This window comes from Oncorhynchus clarkii, chromosome 1, assembly GCF_045791955.1.
Source record: "Oncorhynchus clarkii lewisi isolate Uvic-CL-2024 chromosome 1, UVic_Ocla_1.0, whole genome shotgun sequence".
NCBI classification, from domain to species: domain Eukaryota; kingdom Metazoa; phylum Chordata; class Actinopteri; order Salmoniformes; family Salmonidae; genus Oncorhynchus; species Oncorhynchus clarkii.
Window position 1 is genome coordinate 72,303,664 of NC_092147.1, and position 16,951 is coordinate 72,320,614.

Here is a 16,951-nt window from a genome sequence, read left to right on the forward strand (position 1 = left end):
TTTGAAAGAAAAGCACATTTTTGGTCCATTAAAATAACATCAAATTGATCAGCAATACAGTGAATTTTGTAAATGACTATTTTTTATGGAATATCTTCATAGGCGTACAGAGGCCCACTATCAGCAACCATCACTCCTGTGTTCCAATGGCACGTTGTGTTAGTTAATCCACGTTTATAATTTTAATAGTCTAATTGATCAGAAAACCCTTTCGCAATTATGTTAGCACAGCTGAAAACTGTTGTTCTGGTTAAAGAAGCAATAAAATTGGCCTTCTTTAGTCTAGTTGAGTATCATGAGCATCAGCATTTATGAGTTCAATTACAGGCTCAAACTGGCCAGAAACAAAGACCTTTCTTCTGAAACTCGTCAGTCTACTCTTGTTCTGAGAAATGAAGGCTATTCCGTGTGAGAAATTGACAAGAAACTGAAGATCTTGTATAACGCTGTGTACTACTCCCTTCACAGAACAGTGCAAACTGGCTCTGTCACACCCTGATCTGTTTCACCTGTCCTCGTTATTGTCTCCACCCCATCCAGGTGTCGCTTGTTTTCCCCAGTGTATTTATCCCTGTGTTTCCTGTCTCTCTGTGCCAGTTTGTCTTGTATGTTCCAAGTCAACCAGGGTTTTTCCCGTTCTCCTGCTTTTTGCTATTCTCCTTTTTCTAGTCCTCCCGGTTTTGACCCTTGCCTGTTTCTGGACTCTGTACCCGCCTACCTGATCATTCCGCCTGCCCTGACCTCGAGCCTGTCTGCCACTCTGTACCTCCTGGACTCTGATCTGGTTTGGACCTTTTGCCAGGTCCATGACCGTTCTATTGCCTACTCCTTTTGGATTAATAAACATTGTAAGACTCCAACCATCTGTCTCCTGTGTCTGCATCTGGGTCTCGCCTTGATACTAACCAGAATAGAAAGAGGAGTGGGAGGCCCCGGTGCACAATTGAGCAAAAGTACATTAGTATCTAGTTTGAGACAGATGCCTCACAAGTCCTCAACTGGCAGATTCATTAAATAGTACCCGCAAAACACCAGTCTTCATGTCAACAGTGAAGAGGCAACTCATTAGATACACTAATGTACTTGTCCTCTTGCTCAGTTGTGCACCGGGGCCTCCCACTCTTTCTATTCTGGTTCGAGACAGTTTGCGCTGTTTGTAACAAGTTTCAATACATTTTGGTAGCATTTCTATGTTGAAGATTGAAAAAGAATTTGGTGCATTTTTCCCCATAATCCATCCAGTTTGCTTTATTTTTATAATATTACACTGGATCTTGAATAAGTTCCTCCATTTATTTTAATTTTTTCTCTGACTTATTCTGTGCCTCTATGGTACAGTTTTTATTGCTATCTAACTGTAGTGTTAGTTCTTCAATTTCCTTTGTTAATATGGACTCTTTTGATCTAAATTGCTTTTGTTTTATAGCTGAGTACTGAATTGCATGGCCTCTAAAGGCACATTTAAAAGTGTCCCATACAATAAAGGGATCTGCTGTACCTATGTTATGTCGGGAAAAAGTCTGTTCTAAATTATTCTGTCCTAGTTATAAACAAGTTATCATCCAGTAGGCTTTGATTAAATTTCCAATATCCTCTCCCAAGTGGAAATTCTGTAAGAGTAATATATATGCCAATTATGTAATGATCCGACCGCATTCTGTCCCCTATCAACACTTTAACTTTTGATGCCAGAGAGAATGACATAAGAAGGTAATCAAAACGACTAGCTTGATTAAGCCTCCGCAATGTAGATCTCACTAGGTCAGGATATGTAAGCCTACATATCCACTAATTCTAATATATCCATGACATTCCTGATTTCCTTAAGTGCCTGAGGGTGATAGTTTGCAGTGTGATTTCCTTTAAGGTCCATAGAGGTATTAACATCCCCACCATAGTGTAGAGTTGATAAATTCTTATATATTTTCAAAGAAGCTTTGATCATCATTATTTGGACCGTATAGGTTAATAAGCCATATCTGTTTATTGTCCAATAACATATTTAAAATAATCCATCTACCTTGATGATCTGTGTAGACAATTTAAACATTTGAATCAAAATTACTGTTAATTAGTATCATCCCCCCCAGTCCTTTTTCCACAAAACTTCATCTAAAATTGTTGAATGAGTTTCCTGTAAACAGTAAATATTATATTCCTTCTCTTTTTGCCAGGTAAATACTGATTGTCTTTTCTTATTATCTGCTAAGCATTTACAATTCTAACTGGCTATACTTGTGTCACCACTTACCATAATGAGACACAACTTTCCATTCTATTTATCAAAATATGTTTGTAAACATACCATTAAAAAGTAACATGATGATTGAGTGTCTATATAGCTGTACCATGGTATTTACATTGCTACTAAGTAAACCTCCAATTGGTCCCCACTATTGCACCCGCTAAAAGCCCTCCTCATCCCGAGTTCGGTTGTCATCCCAATGCCCGGCAGACCACCCCGGATCCCATAGCCCCGGATAGACCAGGACGCATTCTTTGAAAAGAGCACACAGTGCTACCCACAGAACAGAAGCAGATCAACCGCCAAATGCATTTCCCATCGCCCTCACCTTGATTTGTATTACATATAGTCATTAAAAAATATATGTGTGTACTGTATATATATACAGTATATGTATATTTTTTAAATCCTGTTTATCTTATTTTCCATAATTAGCTATTCATATTTGTAGTAATATGGGCAATTTATGCAAAATATTTTACCTCTCACCAGTCTCGCCATTACCAAATTTACATTATGGCAAGGAATTATTATATTAGCAAACAATTATTGTGAATCATCGTATATTGTCCCTAACATCTTTTACTCCCTCGCAACAGTTGTGGGAAACACACACACCCACACACTCATACACACTCAACCCCTTTCCCCCACCACAACCATAGACTCAGATTCTTAACAGTTGCACCATCCCAGAGCCCAACTCAAGAAAGGTCTTGATTTACGAATGCATATACAGTTGCAGCTGTATGAGAAGGCCTGCAAAAACGAGCCAAAAAATTGGCAGAAATGGAGAGATTTGATTAACCATAGTCACGTCCTACATGATGGAGGTCAGATATACCCCCTTCCCCTGGAAAAACCCACAACATTTACTTAAGTACTTTACACCATTGGCCGTTGGCCTATTTGACCCTGCACACAGTCTTGAAGGGGTTCCCACAAATGCTTACTTACAGGCTCTAACCAATAGTGTGTGTGTGTGTGTGTGTGTGTGTGTGTGTGTGTGTGTGTGTGTGTGTGTGTGTGTGTGTGTGTGTGTGTGTGTGTGTGTGTGTGTGTGTGTGTGTGTGTGTGTGTGTGTGTAGGTAGGTAAGTAAAGAAATAAAACAACAGTAAAAAGACATTTGAAAATAACAGTAGCAAGGCTATATACAGGCACCGGTTGGTCAGGCTTATTGAGGTAGTATGTACATGTAGGTATGGTTAAAGTGACTATGAATATATGATGAACAGAGAGTAGCAGTAGCGTAGAAAGAGGGGTTGGCGGGTGGTGGGACACAATGCAGATAGCCCGGTTAGCCAATGTGCGGGAGCACTGGTTGGTTGGGGTATTTGCATTGTGTTGATGTGGACACCAAGGAACTTGAGGCTCTCAACCGGCTCCACTACAGCCCCGTCGATGAGAATGGGGGCATGCTCCTTTTCCTGTTGTCCACAATAATCGCCTTAGTCTTGTTACGTTGAGGGATAGGTTGTTATTCTGGCACCACCTGGCCAGGTCTCTGACTTCCTCCCTATAGGCTGTCTCGTCGTTGTCGGTGATCAGGCCTACCACTGTTTTGTCGTCTGCAAAATTAATGATAGTGTTGGAGTCGTGCCTGGCCATGCAGTCGTGGGTGAACAGGGAGTACAGGAGGGGACTTAGCACGCACTGCTGGGGAGCTCCAGTGTTGAGGATCAGCATGGTAGATGTGTTGCTACCTACCCTCACCACCTGGGGGCGGCCCGTCAGGAAGTCCAGGATCCAGTTGCGGAGGAAGGTGTTTAGTCCCAGGTTCCTTAGCTTAGTGATAAGCTTTGAGGGTACTATGATGTTGAACGCTGAGCTGTAGTCAATGAATAGCATTCTCACATAGGTGTTCCTTTTGTCCAGGTGGTTAAGGGCAGTGTGGAGTGCAATAGAGATTGCATAATCTGTGGATCTGTTTGGGCGGTATGCAAATTGGAGTGGGTCTAGGGTTTCTGGGATAATGGTGTTGATGTGAGCCATTACCAGCCTTTCAAAGCACTTCATGGCTATGGACGTGAGTGCTACGGGTCTGTAGTTATTTAGGCAGGTTGCCTTTGTGTCCTTGGGCACAGGGACTATGGTGGTCTGCTTGAAACATGTTGGTATTACAGACTCATATCAGAGACATGTTGAAAATGTCAGTGAAGACACCTGCCAGTTGGTCAGCACATGTCCGGAGAACACATCCTGGAAATCCGTCTGGCCCCGCAGCCTTGTGTATGTTGACCTGATTAAAGGTCTTACTCATGTTGGCTACGGAGAGCGTGAACACACAGTTGTCCGGAACAGCTGATGCTCTCATGCATGCCTCAGTGTTGCTTGCCTCGAAGCGAGCATAGAAGTGATTTAGCTCGTCTGGTAGGCTCGTGTCACTGGGCTGCTCGTAGCTGTGCTTCCCTTTGTAGTCTGTAATAGTTTGCAAGCCCTGCCACATCCGTCGAGCGTCAGAGCCGGTGTAGTATGATTCAATCTTAGCCCTGTATTGACGCTTTGCCTGTTTGATGATTCATCGCAGGCCATAGCGGGATTTCTTGTAAGCTTCCAGGTTAGAGTCCCGCACCTTGAAAGCGGCAGCTCTACCCTCTACCCTTTAACTCAGTGTTGCCTGTAATCCATGGCTTCTAGTTGGGGTATGTACGTACAGTCACTGTGGGGACGACGTCCTCGATGCACTTATTGATAAAGCCACTGACTGATGTGGTGTACTCCTCAATGTCATCGGAAGAATCCCGGAACATGTTCCAGTCTGTGATAGCAAAGCAGTCCTGTAGTTTAGCATCTGCTTCATCTGGCCACTTTTTTATAGACTGAGTCACTGGTGAGGAAGCAGCTTTAATTTTGCTTGTAAGCAGGAATCAGGAGGATGGAGTTGTGGTCGGATTTACCAAATGGAGGGCGAGGGAGAGCTTTGTACGCGTCTCTGTGTGTGGAGTACAGGTGATCTAGAATTGTTTTCCCTCTGGTTGCACATTTTACATGTTGATAGAGATTTGGTAGAACTGATTTAAGTTTCCCTGCATTAAAGTCCACTAGGAGCGCCGCCTCTGGGTGAGTGGTTTCCTGTTTGCTTATTTCCTTATACAGCTGACTGAGTGCGGTCTTAGTGCCAGCATCTGTTTCTGGTGGTAAATCAACAGCCACGACAAATATAGCTGAGAACTCTCTAGGCAAGTAGTGTGGCAACCTGATATCCAGAAGCTCTTTTCTGCTGTAAGATACGGTTGCAGAAACATTATTTACAAAATAAGTTACAAATAATGAGAACAACCCCCACATAATAGCTCAACAAGGTTGGGTGCCCGTAAAACTGCTGCCATTTCTTCCAACGTCATCTTACGTCTAATGTCAATTGCTTCTGTTTCTTGGCCCAAGCAAGTTTCTTCTTCTTATTGGTGTCCTTTAGTAGTGGTTTCTTTACATCAATTCCACCATGAAGGTCTGATTCACGCAATCTCCTCTGAACAGTTGATGTTGAGATGTATCTGTTACTTGAACACTGTGAAGCATTTATTTGGGCTGCAATCTGAGGTGCAGTTAACTCTAATGAAGTTATCCTCTGCAGCAGAGGTAACTCTGGGTCTTCCTTTCCTGTGGCGGTCCTCATGAGAGCCAGTTTCATCATAGTGCTTGATTGGTTTTGCGACTGTACTTGAAGAAACTTTCAAAGTTCTTGAAATTTTCTGCATTGACTCATCTTCATGTCTTAAAATAATGATGGACTTTAATTTCTCTTTGCTTATTTGAGCTGTTCTTGCCATAATATGGACTTTGTCTTTTGTCAAATAGGGCTATCTTCTGTATACCACCACTAATTTGTCACAACACAACTGATTGGCTCAAACGCATTAAGAAGGAATGAAATTCCACAAATTAACTTTTAACAAGGCACACCTGTTAATTTAAATAAATTCCAGGTGACTACTTCATGAAGCTGGTTGAGAGAATGCCAAGAGTGTGCAAAGCTGTCAACAAGGCAAAGGGTGGCTCATTTGAAGAATCTCCAATACAGAATATATTTTGATTTGTTTAACACATTTTTGGTTACTTAATGTTTTATTTATTTAACTAGGCAAGTCAGTTAAGGACAAAATCTTATTTTCAATGATGGCCTATGAACAGTGGGTTAACTGCAGTTCATCATTCCATGTGTGTTATTAGTACAAATAAAGAAAAACGCTGGAATGAGTAGGTGTGTCCAAACTTTTGACTGGTACTACAATATAAATATTTATTTTGAGTTATATAATATACCTCTATTAAACATAAATATATATTTATTAAATATAATATACCTTTATATTTAGATATATAGAATATAACTTTATCAGAAAATGTTGAGACATCCATGCTTTTCTAAATGGAAAAATACAAACCACCATGACTTTTTACAGAAGGGGGGTCCTTAGAGGAGCCAATGATGTGCTTTGGTGAAGTCACATCACATGCAACTCCTCTGTGTGGTTCCCTTTCCCTCACATGCAGTAAAGCTAAAAGCTAGCTACTTAAATGCTCAGAAAGTCGTTAAATAATCTGTACATTTCTCCTTCAATAAAAAATGGAAACTCAATCTCTGGTAAATGAAGAGTTTTATTCAACATTAAACCAAATGTTCATGGAATTTGTTTTTAGTTAATTGCTCAACTGTGAAACTACAATTCAAGTGGGAGGGACCGGAAAGTCATAGGCAAGAGACAAGGAAGGCATCATTTTCTGTAATTCTTCAGTCATTTTGGCATGACTACTAATATGATTTATTTAAATATATTTTTGTAAAATGGCCGGAATGAATTCTTCTTTCAGGAAAACATAATTTCAGATACTGTGAAGTACTAAAAACAATATAATTTTGAATTCAAACACCGCATTTCTAGTAGAAAACACGCATTTGTATGATTTTAGTAATTGCCGTTGTATAGTCCTTCTCCTCTCCTCTGTCTGACCCCTCTATCTGTCATGCACCTTAAGCATTCCCAAAATAAATGTATAATGCCATTGGAGTGACAATAATGCATTTGAACACCATTTCACACTGCCCTCTGTGAATGTGTAGACATTTATGGCCCATATTTCCCTTCCCACAAACACTTTGTGTGCCCATCCACTGTGAAGACAAAACAACATAAGAGCAAAATAATGTACTTGTAGAGTACAACCATAACTAGTACTACAGCAATTGAATGCTTGTAGAACTAGAAAACCTAAATCAACACATTATTGGTTGAATACGGACTGTTCACATTTTTATGTTGCAGTCTGCACTATGAAAAGTTATCTGATTTTATATATTTGAAGGATAGAGAGAGAAGGAGAAAGAGAGGGGAGTTAGAGATTGAGCGAATGAGAGAAAGAAAGGTGGGAGGACTGGCTGTACTTCATTTTGTTGTTCACTGAACAATTTTCTGAATCCGCTGAGGGACTGTCACAAGACTTGACAGCTTGCATGGCTGTTCAGATCATTGCATCCAACAGACTGGCAGATCTAGACAACTTGTGGATCATTTGTCATTGTGCCGTCTTACGAAGATTATATTTTATGGTAATGTAGCAATCATAGTGCATATTGCATGCTGTTAGACACAGGTAATAAATGTTGTAAGTATGAATTTGATTGCAGACGTACAGTAGATGTGCCTGCAATTGCATATAATTAAAGTGCTTTTGTTGTTATTTTTAGGTGATCCTGACCTTGACGAAGCAGTATGACTTTAACTTGGGTGCTTTCACTGAGAGTTCTCTGTGGAGGTAAGACTTCATGAACATGTTGTAATTCATATGTGCTGAACCTACTGTAGGGCTCTGTTCTAAAACAATTAGGGTTGCAAAGTTACTGGTAATGTACCAAAGTTACCGAAATCGTCTGTAATTTTGGTAATTAACAGGTAATCTAGGGTAAATTTGGTCATTTATGTATTCACATATAATATTACTATTTTTTATATCTTTGTCCATATTGTCCATACTTTTTTAGTGGATAGACCATATGGTTCAAGATAAAGTAGTGCAATTAATTAAAAAAGCATGTAATTATCAATGGCATTATTTTCAATTAACTGCATCTCTTCCAACTATTTACTTTTTCCAGACCTGCCACCAGTTTGGAGCCGAAACATTTACAAAAAAGACATACTGACATAGTAAAATAAATGAAAGTGTGTAAAAAATATAAATAAAGGATATTGTTTGCTGAAACCCTCATAATAAACATCAATGTTATTCACTAAGTTGATGGTTTATATTTAGCATAATGTTTTACAGCTTTATCATTCTATTTAAAAAAAATATTTCATTTCAATGTATTATTTTATAAATTGTATATATTTTACATGTGATAAGGCTACAAACTTCTTGGAATATCCCTGGATTGTAAACTGTCATGGTCAAAACATATTGATGCAATGGTAGCTAAGATGGGTAGTGGTCTGTCTGTAATAAAGTGTTGCCCTGTTTCTTGATATTGCTATCAACAAAACAAGTCCTACAGGCCCTAGTTTTGTCATACCTGGACTACTGCCCAGTCATATGGTCAAGTGCCACAAAGAAGAGCATAGGCACATTACATTTGGCCCATAACAGAGCTGCACAGATAGCCCTTAAATGTACACAGAGAGCTAACATCAATGACATGCATGCCAATCTCTCCTGGCTCAAAGTAGAGGAGAGATTGACTACATCACTACTTGTCTTTGAGAGAAGTATTGACATGTTGAAAGTACCAAGCTGTCTGTTCAAACGACTAGCACACAGCTCGGTACTCACCGTCTACCCGACCTTCCCGAATTCCCGGAGACAGTGGAACAATGGTTCTCCTGTGAGCCCCCGGGTTGCCTGGGAGTCCTACCGGAGAATAGGAAACGAAGACACTGTAAGAGAGGGAGACGGGGGGAGGTGGGGGGCTTGAGACACTGGGCGACTCGTCCTTCATTACTGAGCATACTACTCACCAATGTTTCATCATTGGGAAATAAACTTGACGAACTCAGTGCGAGGATCTCCTTCCAGAGGAACCTCAGATTCTTCAACATACTCTGTTTTTCAAAGAGCTGTCTTTCCTCCAACATCCAAATTAATTATATAACAACCAGCTGGATTTACAGTTCTTTGAGCGGATAGGAAGAGGACTCTCTGGCAAGAACAGAGTCGGAGGGCTCTGCTTTATGACCAATAACAAGTGGTGCGACGGGGAAAACGTGCAGGAACTTGAGAGCTTATGCTCTCCCGACATGGAATACTTGGTCATCAAATGTGTACATCCCGCCACAAGACTACAACAAAAATGCTCTCAAAGATCTTCATTGGACCCTGAACAAACTGGAGACCGGGTACACGGAGGCAGCATTCATTATTGTGGGGGACTTTAACAAAAGTCATTTAAGAGCCGTGCTGTTACTGTCCAACTAGCAGATATTCTATGCTGGTCCACTGCTACATGGCTTTTTGACATGGGTATAATCTCCCATCCTCATTTCAGCAAATCTGACCATTTTTCTTCTTCAAACAAAGACTCAAGAGGGATTTTCCGGTGTTCAGGTCTGTACAATACTGGTCTGACCAATCAGAATCCATGCTCCAAGACTGCATTGATTACGTGGATTGAAATATGTTCCGGGTTGCCTCTGGGGATAACATCAATGAATACACAAACTCAGTCACTGGATTCATAAAAAATGAATAGACGATGTGATACCGATGCTGTCTTTCAAAATGTATTCGAATCAAAAACTGTGGATTGATGGCAGTCGGGAAACTGAAGGAGAGAGATGCTGCTTATGAACATGGCAAGGTGAAAGTGGACAATTGCATGATTAAACAGTACAAATACGACCTACGCTGATCTATCAAGATGGCGAGAAACAAGTATAGGGTCAAAGTGGAGGAGCAATTCAGCTGGTTGGATGCGAGGCGTATGTGGCAGGGGCTTCTAACAATCACTGATTACAAAAAGAAAGCCAGGCACGTCGCAGACACCAACACCGCCCTACCAGACAAGCTAAATACCTTTTTCTCACGCTCCGAGCAAGAATATTCTGAGCTGCCGAGGAGAGTTCCTGCGGACAACGAGGACTACGTGCTTACGGTTTCCATGGAAGACATATTTAAGTAATTCAAATGTGTTAACCCTTGCAAGGCTGTCGGCCCAGACAGCATCCCTAGCCGCGTCCTCGGAGCATGTGCAGACCAGCTAGCTGTTGTGTTTTCCGACATTTTCAATCACTCGCTAACTAAGGCCGTTATTCGCACCTGCTTCAAGATGTTCACTTACCCTGTGACCAAGAAAGGGAAAGTAACTGAACTGAATGACAACCAACCGTTAGCATTCACTTCCGTCATCACGAAGTGCTTCGAGAGGCTAGTCAAAGACCATATCAACTCCTTCCTCCCTGACACACTCGACCTCTCCAATTTGCCTACTGTCCCATTGCACTGCACACTGCCCTCACCCCCTGGACAAGAGGAATGCATATGTAAGGATGCTGTTCATCGACTACAGCTCGGCCTTCAATACCATAGTGCCCTCTAAGCTCACCACAAAGCTCATGGCCCTGGGACTGAACTCTTCCCTATGAAACTGGGTCCTGGACTATGTGACGGGCCACCCCCAGGTGGTATGCAACATTACCTCCTCCACACTGATCCTCAACATGGGGCCCCACAAGCATGCGTCCCCTCCTGTACTCCCCTTAGAAGGCACTATGGTATACCCATGATTGCGTGGTCTCACACAGTTCCAACTCCATTATGCTAACGACAGTAGTAGGCCTGATTACTAACAACAATGAGGTGGTCTACAGGGAGGAGGTAGGCACTCTGATGGTGTGGTGCCAGATAAACAACCTCTCTCTCAACATCAGCAAAACAAAGGAGCTGCTTATGGACTTCAGGAGGAAGTCAAAAACTTCAAGTTCCTCAGCAGATACATCTCCAAGGAGCTGAAATGTTCAAACCACACGGACACCATGGTGAAGAAGGCACGACAGCGACGCTTTAACCTCTGGAGGCTAAAGAAATGTGTTCTGTACCCGAGAGCCCTCACAGTGATTTACAGGAGCTGTATCACAGCATGGTACGGCATCTCCACCGTCGCTGACCATAAGGCACTACAGAGGGTGGTACGCTCAGCCGAACACACCGTTGGGTGCACACTGTCAGCCCTCCAAGACACCTACAACATCCGGTATTGCAGGAAGGCCAAGAAGATCATCAGGGACCTCCCAAGTCATGACCTGTTCTCCCCACTTCCATCACTCAGACTTGGGTGGTACAGGAGTATCATGCCTAAAACTAACAGACTAGCCAATAGCTTCTACCCCCAAACCATCAAGCTGCTGAATAGTCACCACTAGTCAGCTACCTGCTTCCACTGACCCCTCCTGACAGCTTATGTAAATAAAGTATCTATGTTTTTATTTTTAATACATTCGCAAACATTTCTAAAAACCTGATTTTGCTTTTTCATTATGGGGTACTGTGTGTAGATTGATGAAGAAAACATTTAATTTAATACATTTTAGAATAAGGTGGTTACCTAACAAAATGTGGAAAAAGTCAAGCGGCCTCAATACTTTCCGAATACACTGTTCAAGTTTTGGAGCGGTAATAAAATAGCTGGATAAACTGTGATCGCCAGTCCAGGTGAAAAAAGTAACTCTTCCTATTCTTTCAATGCATTTTTCCTCAAAAGGGGGGTAAACTATTGGGGGGGAAAGTGGGTGAACTGTGTTCTGTGTTTACCCTCCACTACACCACTGTTGGGCGCCCGGAGAGCTGTTGTGGGGGGTTAAGTGCCTTCTTCAAGGGCACAACGGCATCAAGGATTAGATACCAGCAACCCTCCGGCTGCTAGCTCACTTCCCCTCAGATTTTTCCCATCGGATCCGGGATTCAAATCAACTCTCTAACCACTAGGCTACCTGCCTTATCTTAACTACCTTGCTATTGGTCAATGTTGATTTTCCTCATCCAAGAAATTCCCTGATGTTGGTTTTGATTGAATAATGCCCCTAACCATTTGTTGCAGAGCCAATACACACAGCACACAGTACATGCAATAACTGCAGGCCTACCAATCCATTCACCCTATATCGTATGTTGAGTTACTGTATGCTGTCACATCATAAATAAGAATGGAATTCATTAAGGATTATATGTAGGCTGATACGGTCTCTTGTATTTCTTCCTCTCACCTTTTCCTAAGCCCACAGGAAACTCATTTCATTTTGAAAATACACCTGACAAAAAGACCATCAGTTCACCAAGCAGAGAGACTCAAATTAATTTCTGTTTCACTAGAGGCACCGCTAAGATTTACACCCGACTTGACACGTTTTGAAGGCCCATATTGTGTACAGGTCTTCCATCATCAAGGTGTCTGGTTAACAATAGCACCGCCAGTAAATTAGACTGTACCTCGGGGGATGCGGCAAGGCTCTTAGTATGATATTAAAAAAGGAAAGCATTTGAATGTTATGAAAAGAAACAGAGTAAATGATATCTGTAATAATACGATAAAGGATTTATGGATATAGCCCCTGGGCACTCTGGATGGCAATGGGAAGATCAATTGGGGCCTCGCGAAAGGTATCTTAACAAGCATCTCCTGCAGTACATGTTTTAAAGTAATGACTGCTTCCCTTAGTGAAGGAACTTCCCACTGTAATAGCTTCATATGCAATGCCGTCTTTCCAGCTACAGTTGAGGATATTTGTCAACCGCAATGAAGAGCTCTAAGACACAAATACAAAAGAGTTGAGGAGGAAACATTTGCAAATGATCTCAACAGCCAATGGAATGATCCAGCTTAATGCAAAAGCAGCGATAGCAGACCCTTGGTTTCTATCCAATTATGCAATGAAATTACATTTGGAGGCGCTCAGGTAGAACTGAGAGAGACGAGTGGATTGTGTGTTTGGTGAGTGGTAATAGAGCTATGTAGAATAGAGAGGGAGGGAGACATATTTACCCTTGTTATAGAACAACACTGGGAGTTGTAGATAAGGGACAGAGAACGTTCAGAGAAGCAAATGTCTTTTAATGTCTTTCATTTGTTTGTTTCTGGGGGGCAATTCAGCATAGCCTACTGTGTGGACATAGACGCTTAAATATGTTATCTCATAAAGCGCTTCAGGGATTTAGGTCAATCGTACACTCATTCAATTAAATAAATTACCAGACAAAATACACTTCATTCACCAAGTTGAAGCACAACAGAGTTTAACTGAATTCTGAAAGGTACTTCATTATATGAAAGAATGTAATGTAATCAAATGTAAAGAGACTGTCCTTACAGCTTTTTTTTTGGCACACAAGGCGCAATTTAGAAATGTGGTTGTGCATCAGCAGTTGTTCTCTTGTTATTTCAGTCACTAGCTAGTCACATCCAATTGGCAACAGATTTTCATGTGAATATTCTAAAATGTGCATGAAGAAAATATGCAAATTTCCCCACCAGTGGTGTGTTTCCACCAAACTGACTTGTTGCAGATAAAAATGACTACGTGATGACTAATGCACACAAAATGTACTTTTACATGTACGTTTTCATGTATCGAATACAAATGTAAAGTTCAATGTGTTTCCATCACATTTTCAACATTTACCAATAGCTTTGTCACAAAAACTGTTTTAACTGCGTTAAATAGAAAATGTGCCTTCTCTGGTCTGGGAATGTGCGCTCAACAGCTGGCAGATATAGTAAAGAGAGGCTAGGCTACTCTACATTCTGGGATTATTATGGATAATAATATACAGTATATGGAATATATATTTTTGTCAGCAGCAGTCAAGCATCGATAATCCTGTCACCAGAATAACACCTTTAATATGTATTGGAAAGGAGCATCAAGATCACTGTGCACTTTCACCACCCTGTGAAGTTCACCATAATAAAAATGTTCTTCAACCTAATAAACCACATTGTTTCCCAAGTCGTAGTGGGAGGACCACACACCATATCCTCGCATGACTCCAAGTTTACTATGATATGATGGTTATTATCAATATTTGCACATAAAGGCGTATTGTCCCATCACTGCAACTCCCATATGGACCTTCCTCTAACCCGGAAGACGCTTGGCCAATTGTGCGCCGCCTCATGGGTCCCCCGGTCGCTGCCGGCTGTGACAAGCCTGGGATCAAACCGGAATCTGTAGTGACCGCTGCGATACTCCTGAGGCCTATCAGACGGCTTTTATAAAATTGTACCGAAACTTCACGTTTTCATCACAGTTGTTGGGATTTTTTTTCATATGCTATTACTTTATTCGCATAAAACTGTGGATAGAAACCCAGGCAAAATGAGTAGAATTGCATGAAATGTGTTATAAAATTGCAAAATTGTCTCTCCTCCCCATGGCAAAATGTGTAAAATTGCAGGAAATCAAATCTAAAATGTTTTTCTCTCTGCTGTCAAGAAGACGGCCGTTAAAATGTCTACATGTGTGGGTATGGATGTGGGTATGCTGACCTGCTTTTTTGTGGCCCCCATCAATGTTGCCCATCCCTGATTTAGACAGCAATGTAACAGAGGGGGAGAGGTATGTTGGAGAGAGAGTCAGAAGGGAAAACGCAGGGATTGAACTCTGGTCTTCGATGGGGTTAAGTACAGTGCATTCGGAAAGTATTCAGATCCTTGACTTTTTCCAAATTTTTTTACATTACAGCCTAATTCTAAAATAGATTACATTTTCAAAAATCCTCATAACTATACACACAATACCTCATAATAACAAAGAAAAAATAGGTTTGTAGAAATATTTGCAAATGTATAAAAACAAAAACAGAAATACCTTATTTACATAAGTATTCAGACCCTTTGCTATGAGACTTGAATTTGAGCTCAGGTGCATCCTGTTTCTATTGATCATCCTTGAGATGTTTCTACAACTTGATTAGAGTCCACCTGTGGTAAGTGTAATTAATTGGACATGATTCAGAATGGCACACACCTGTCTATATAAGGCCCTTCAGTTGATAGTGCATGTCAGAGCAAAAACAAAGCCATGAGGTCGAAGGAATTGTCCGTAGAGCTCCGAGACAGGATTGTGTCGAGGCAGAGATCTGGGGAAGGGTACCAAAAAACATCTGCAACATTGAAGGTCCTCTAGAAAACAATGGCCTTCATCATTCTTACATGGAAGAAGTTTGGAACCACCAAGGCTCTTCCTAGAGCTGACTACCCGGCCAAACTGAGCATTTGGGGGAGAAGGGCCTTGGTCAGAGAGGTGACCAAGAACCCGATGGTCACTCTGACTGATGTCCAGAGTTTCTCTGTGAAGATGGGAGAACCTTCCAGAAGTACAACCATCTCTGCAGCATTCTACCAATCAGGCCTATATGGTAGAGTGGCCAGACAGAAGCCACTCCTCAGTAAAAGGCACATGACTGCCCACTTGGTGTTTGCCAAAAGACAACTAAAGACTCTCAGACGATGAGAAACATCTCTGGTCTGATGGAAGCAACATTTTACTCTTTGGCCTGAATGCCAAGCATCACGTCTGGAGGAAACCTGGCACCATTCCTACAGTGAAGCATGGTGGTGGCAGCGTCATGCTGTGGGGATGTTTTTCAGCGGCAGGGACTGTGAGACTAGTCAGGATCGAGGGGGAAATGAAAGCAGCAAAGTAGAGAGAGATCCTTGATGAAAACCTGCTCAGGACCTCAGACTGGGGTGAAGGTTCACCTTCCAACAGGACAACGACCCTAAGCACACAGCCAAGACAACACAGGAGTGGCTTCGGGACAAGTCTCTGAATGTCCTTGAATGGCCCAGCCAGAGCCCAGACTTGAACCCGATCTAACGTCTCTGGAGAGACCTGAAAATAGCTGTGCAACGATGCTCCCCATCCAACATGACAGAGCTTGAGAGAATCTGCAGAGAAGAATGGGAGAAACTCCCCAAATACAGGTCCGCCAAGCTTGTAGCATCGTCCCCACAAGACTCGAGGCTGTAATCGCTGATGAAGGTGCTTCTACAAAGTACTGAGAAAGAGTCTGAATACTTATGTAAATGTACTATTTCAGTTTTTGTAAAAATAAAAAGATTGGTCATTGTGTGTAGCTTGGTCATTGTGTGTAGATTGATGAGGGAAAAAATAATTTAATACATTTTAGAATAAGACTGTAACGTAACATAATGTGGAAAAAGTCAAGGGGTGTGAATACTTTCTGAATGCACTGTATGTGGTAAGAGCAGCAGCCGGGCACGTTTCTGTTAAACCACAGGCTCTGCACTTAAAAAGATATCTAAGTATTAGACTAACTCCAGCCATATCAATGGAGAACAACTCATACTGCGTTCCTTACATGGTCTTCTTTACTGTTCACAGATCAGTGGACTATGGGAGCACTTATATAAAACTGAATAAAAAGGTTGGGTCAACCTTGGCTTGCCTATACGTCTGCCCAACCAACAAGAGAAAGGTTTGTATCACACTCCAGTGGAAACCAGAAAGCTACATGTTTATTTAGCTGTTCCTTCGCCTGGGTCTCTCTCGCTGCTTTAATAAACTCCTTTGTTGTCTCAGTAGCGTTGGCTAAACCAGAAATACTCAACTGATGGTGGCTTGTAGGACCATGTTAAAGTAAAGTTTATGGACTATTGTTGAGTAAAGACTGACGTTTATGGACAAGGACAAGGACTCCAAAGAACATTTCAACATTTAGTATCAGCATCATTCTTGGTATATTTCAACATTGTC

General features: G+C 41.6%; 1 protein-coding gene across 1 annotated transcript in view; it reads left to right on the top strand.

Annotated features, from left to right (window-relative positions):
• Nucleotides 1–16,951, top strand: part of LOC139417327 (VPS10 domain-containing receptor SorCS3-like) — a 52,818-nt gene that overhangs the window by 14,147 nt on the left and 21,720 nt on the right. Inside the window, exons 2-3 of the mRNA XM_071166598.1 lie at nt 7,933–8,000; nt 16,580–16,673. Of these exons, the coding sequence (XP_071022699.1) occupies nt 7,933–8,000; nt 16,580–16,673 (162 nt within the window). The remainder of the gene's footprint in view (nt 1–7,932; nt 8,001–16,579; nt 16,674–16,951) is intronic.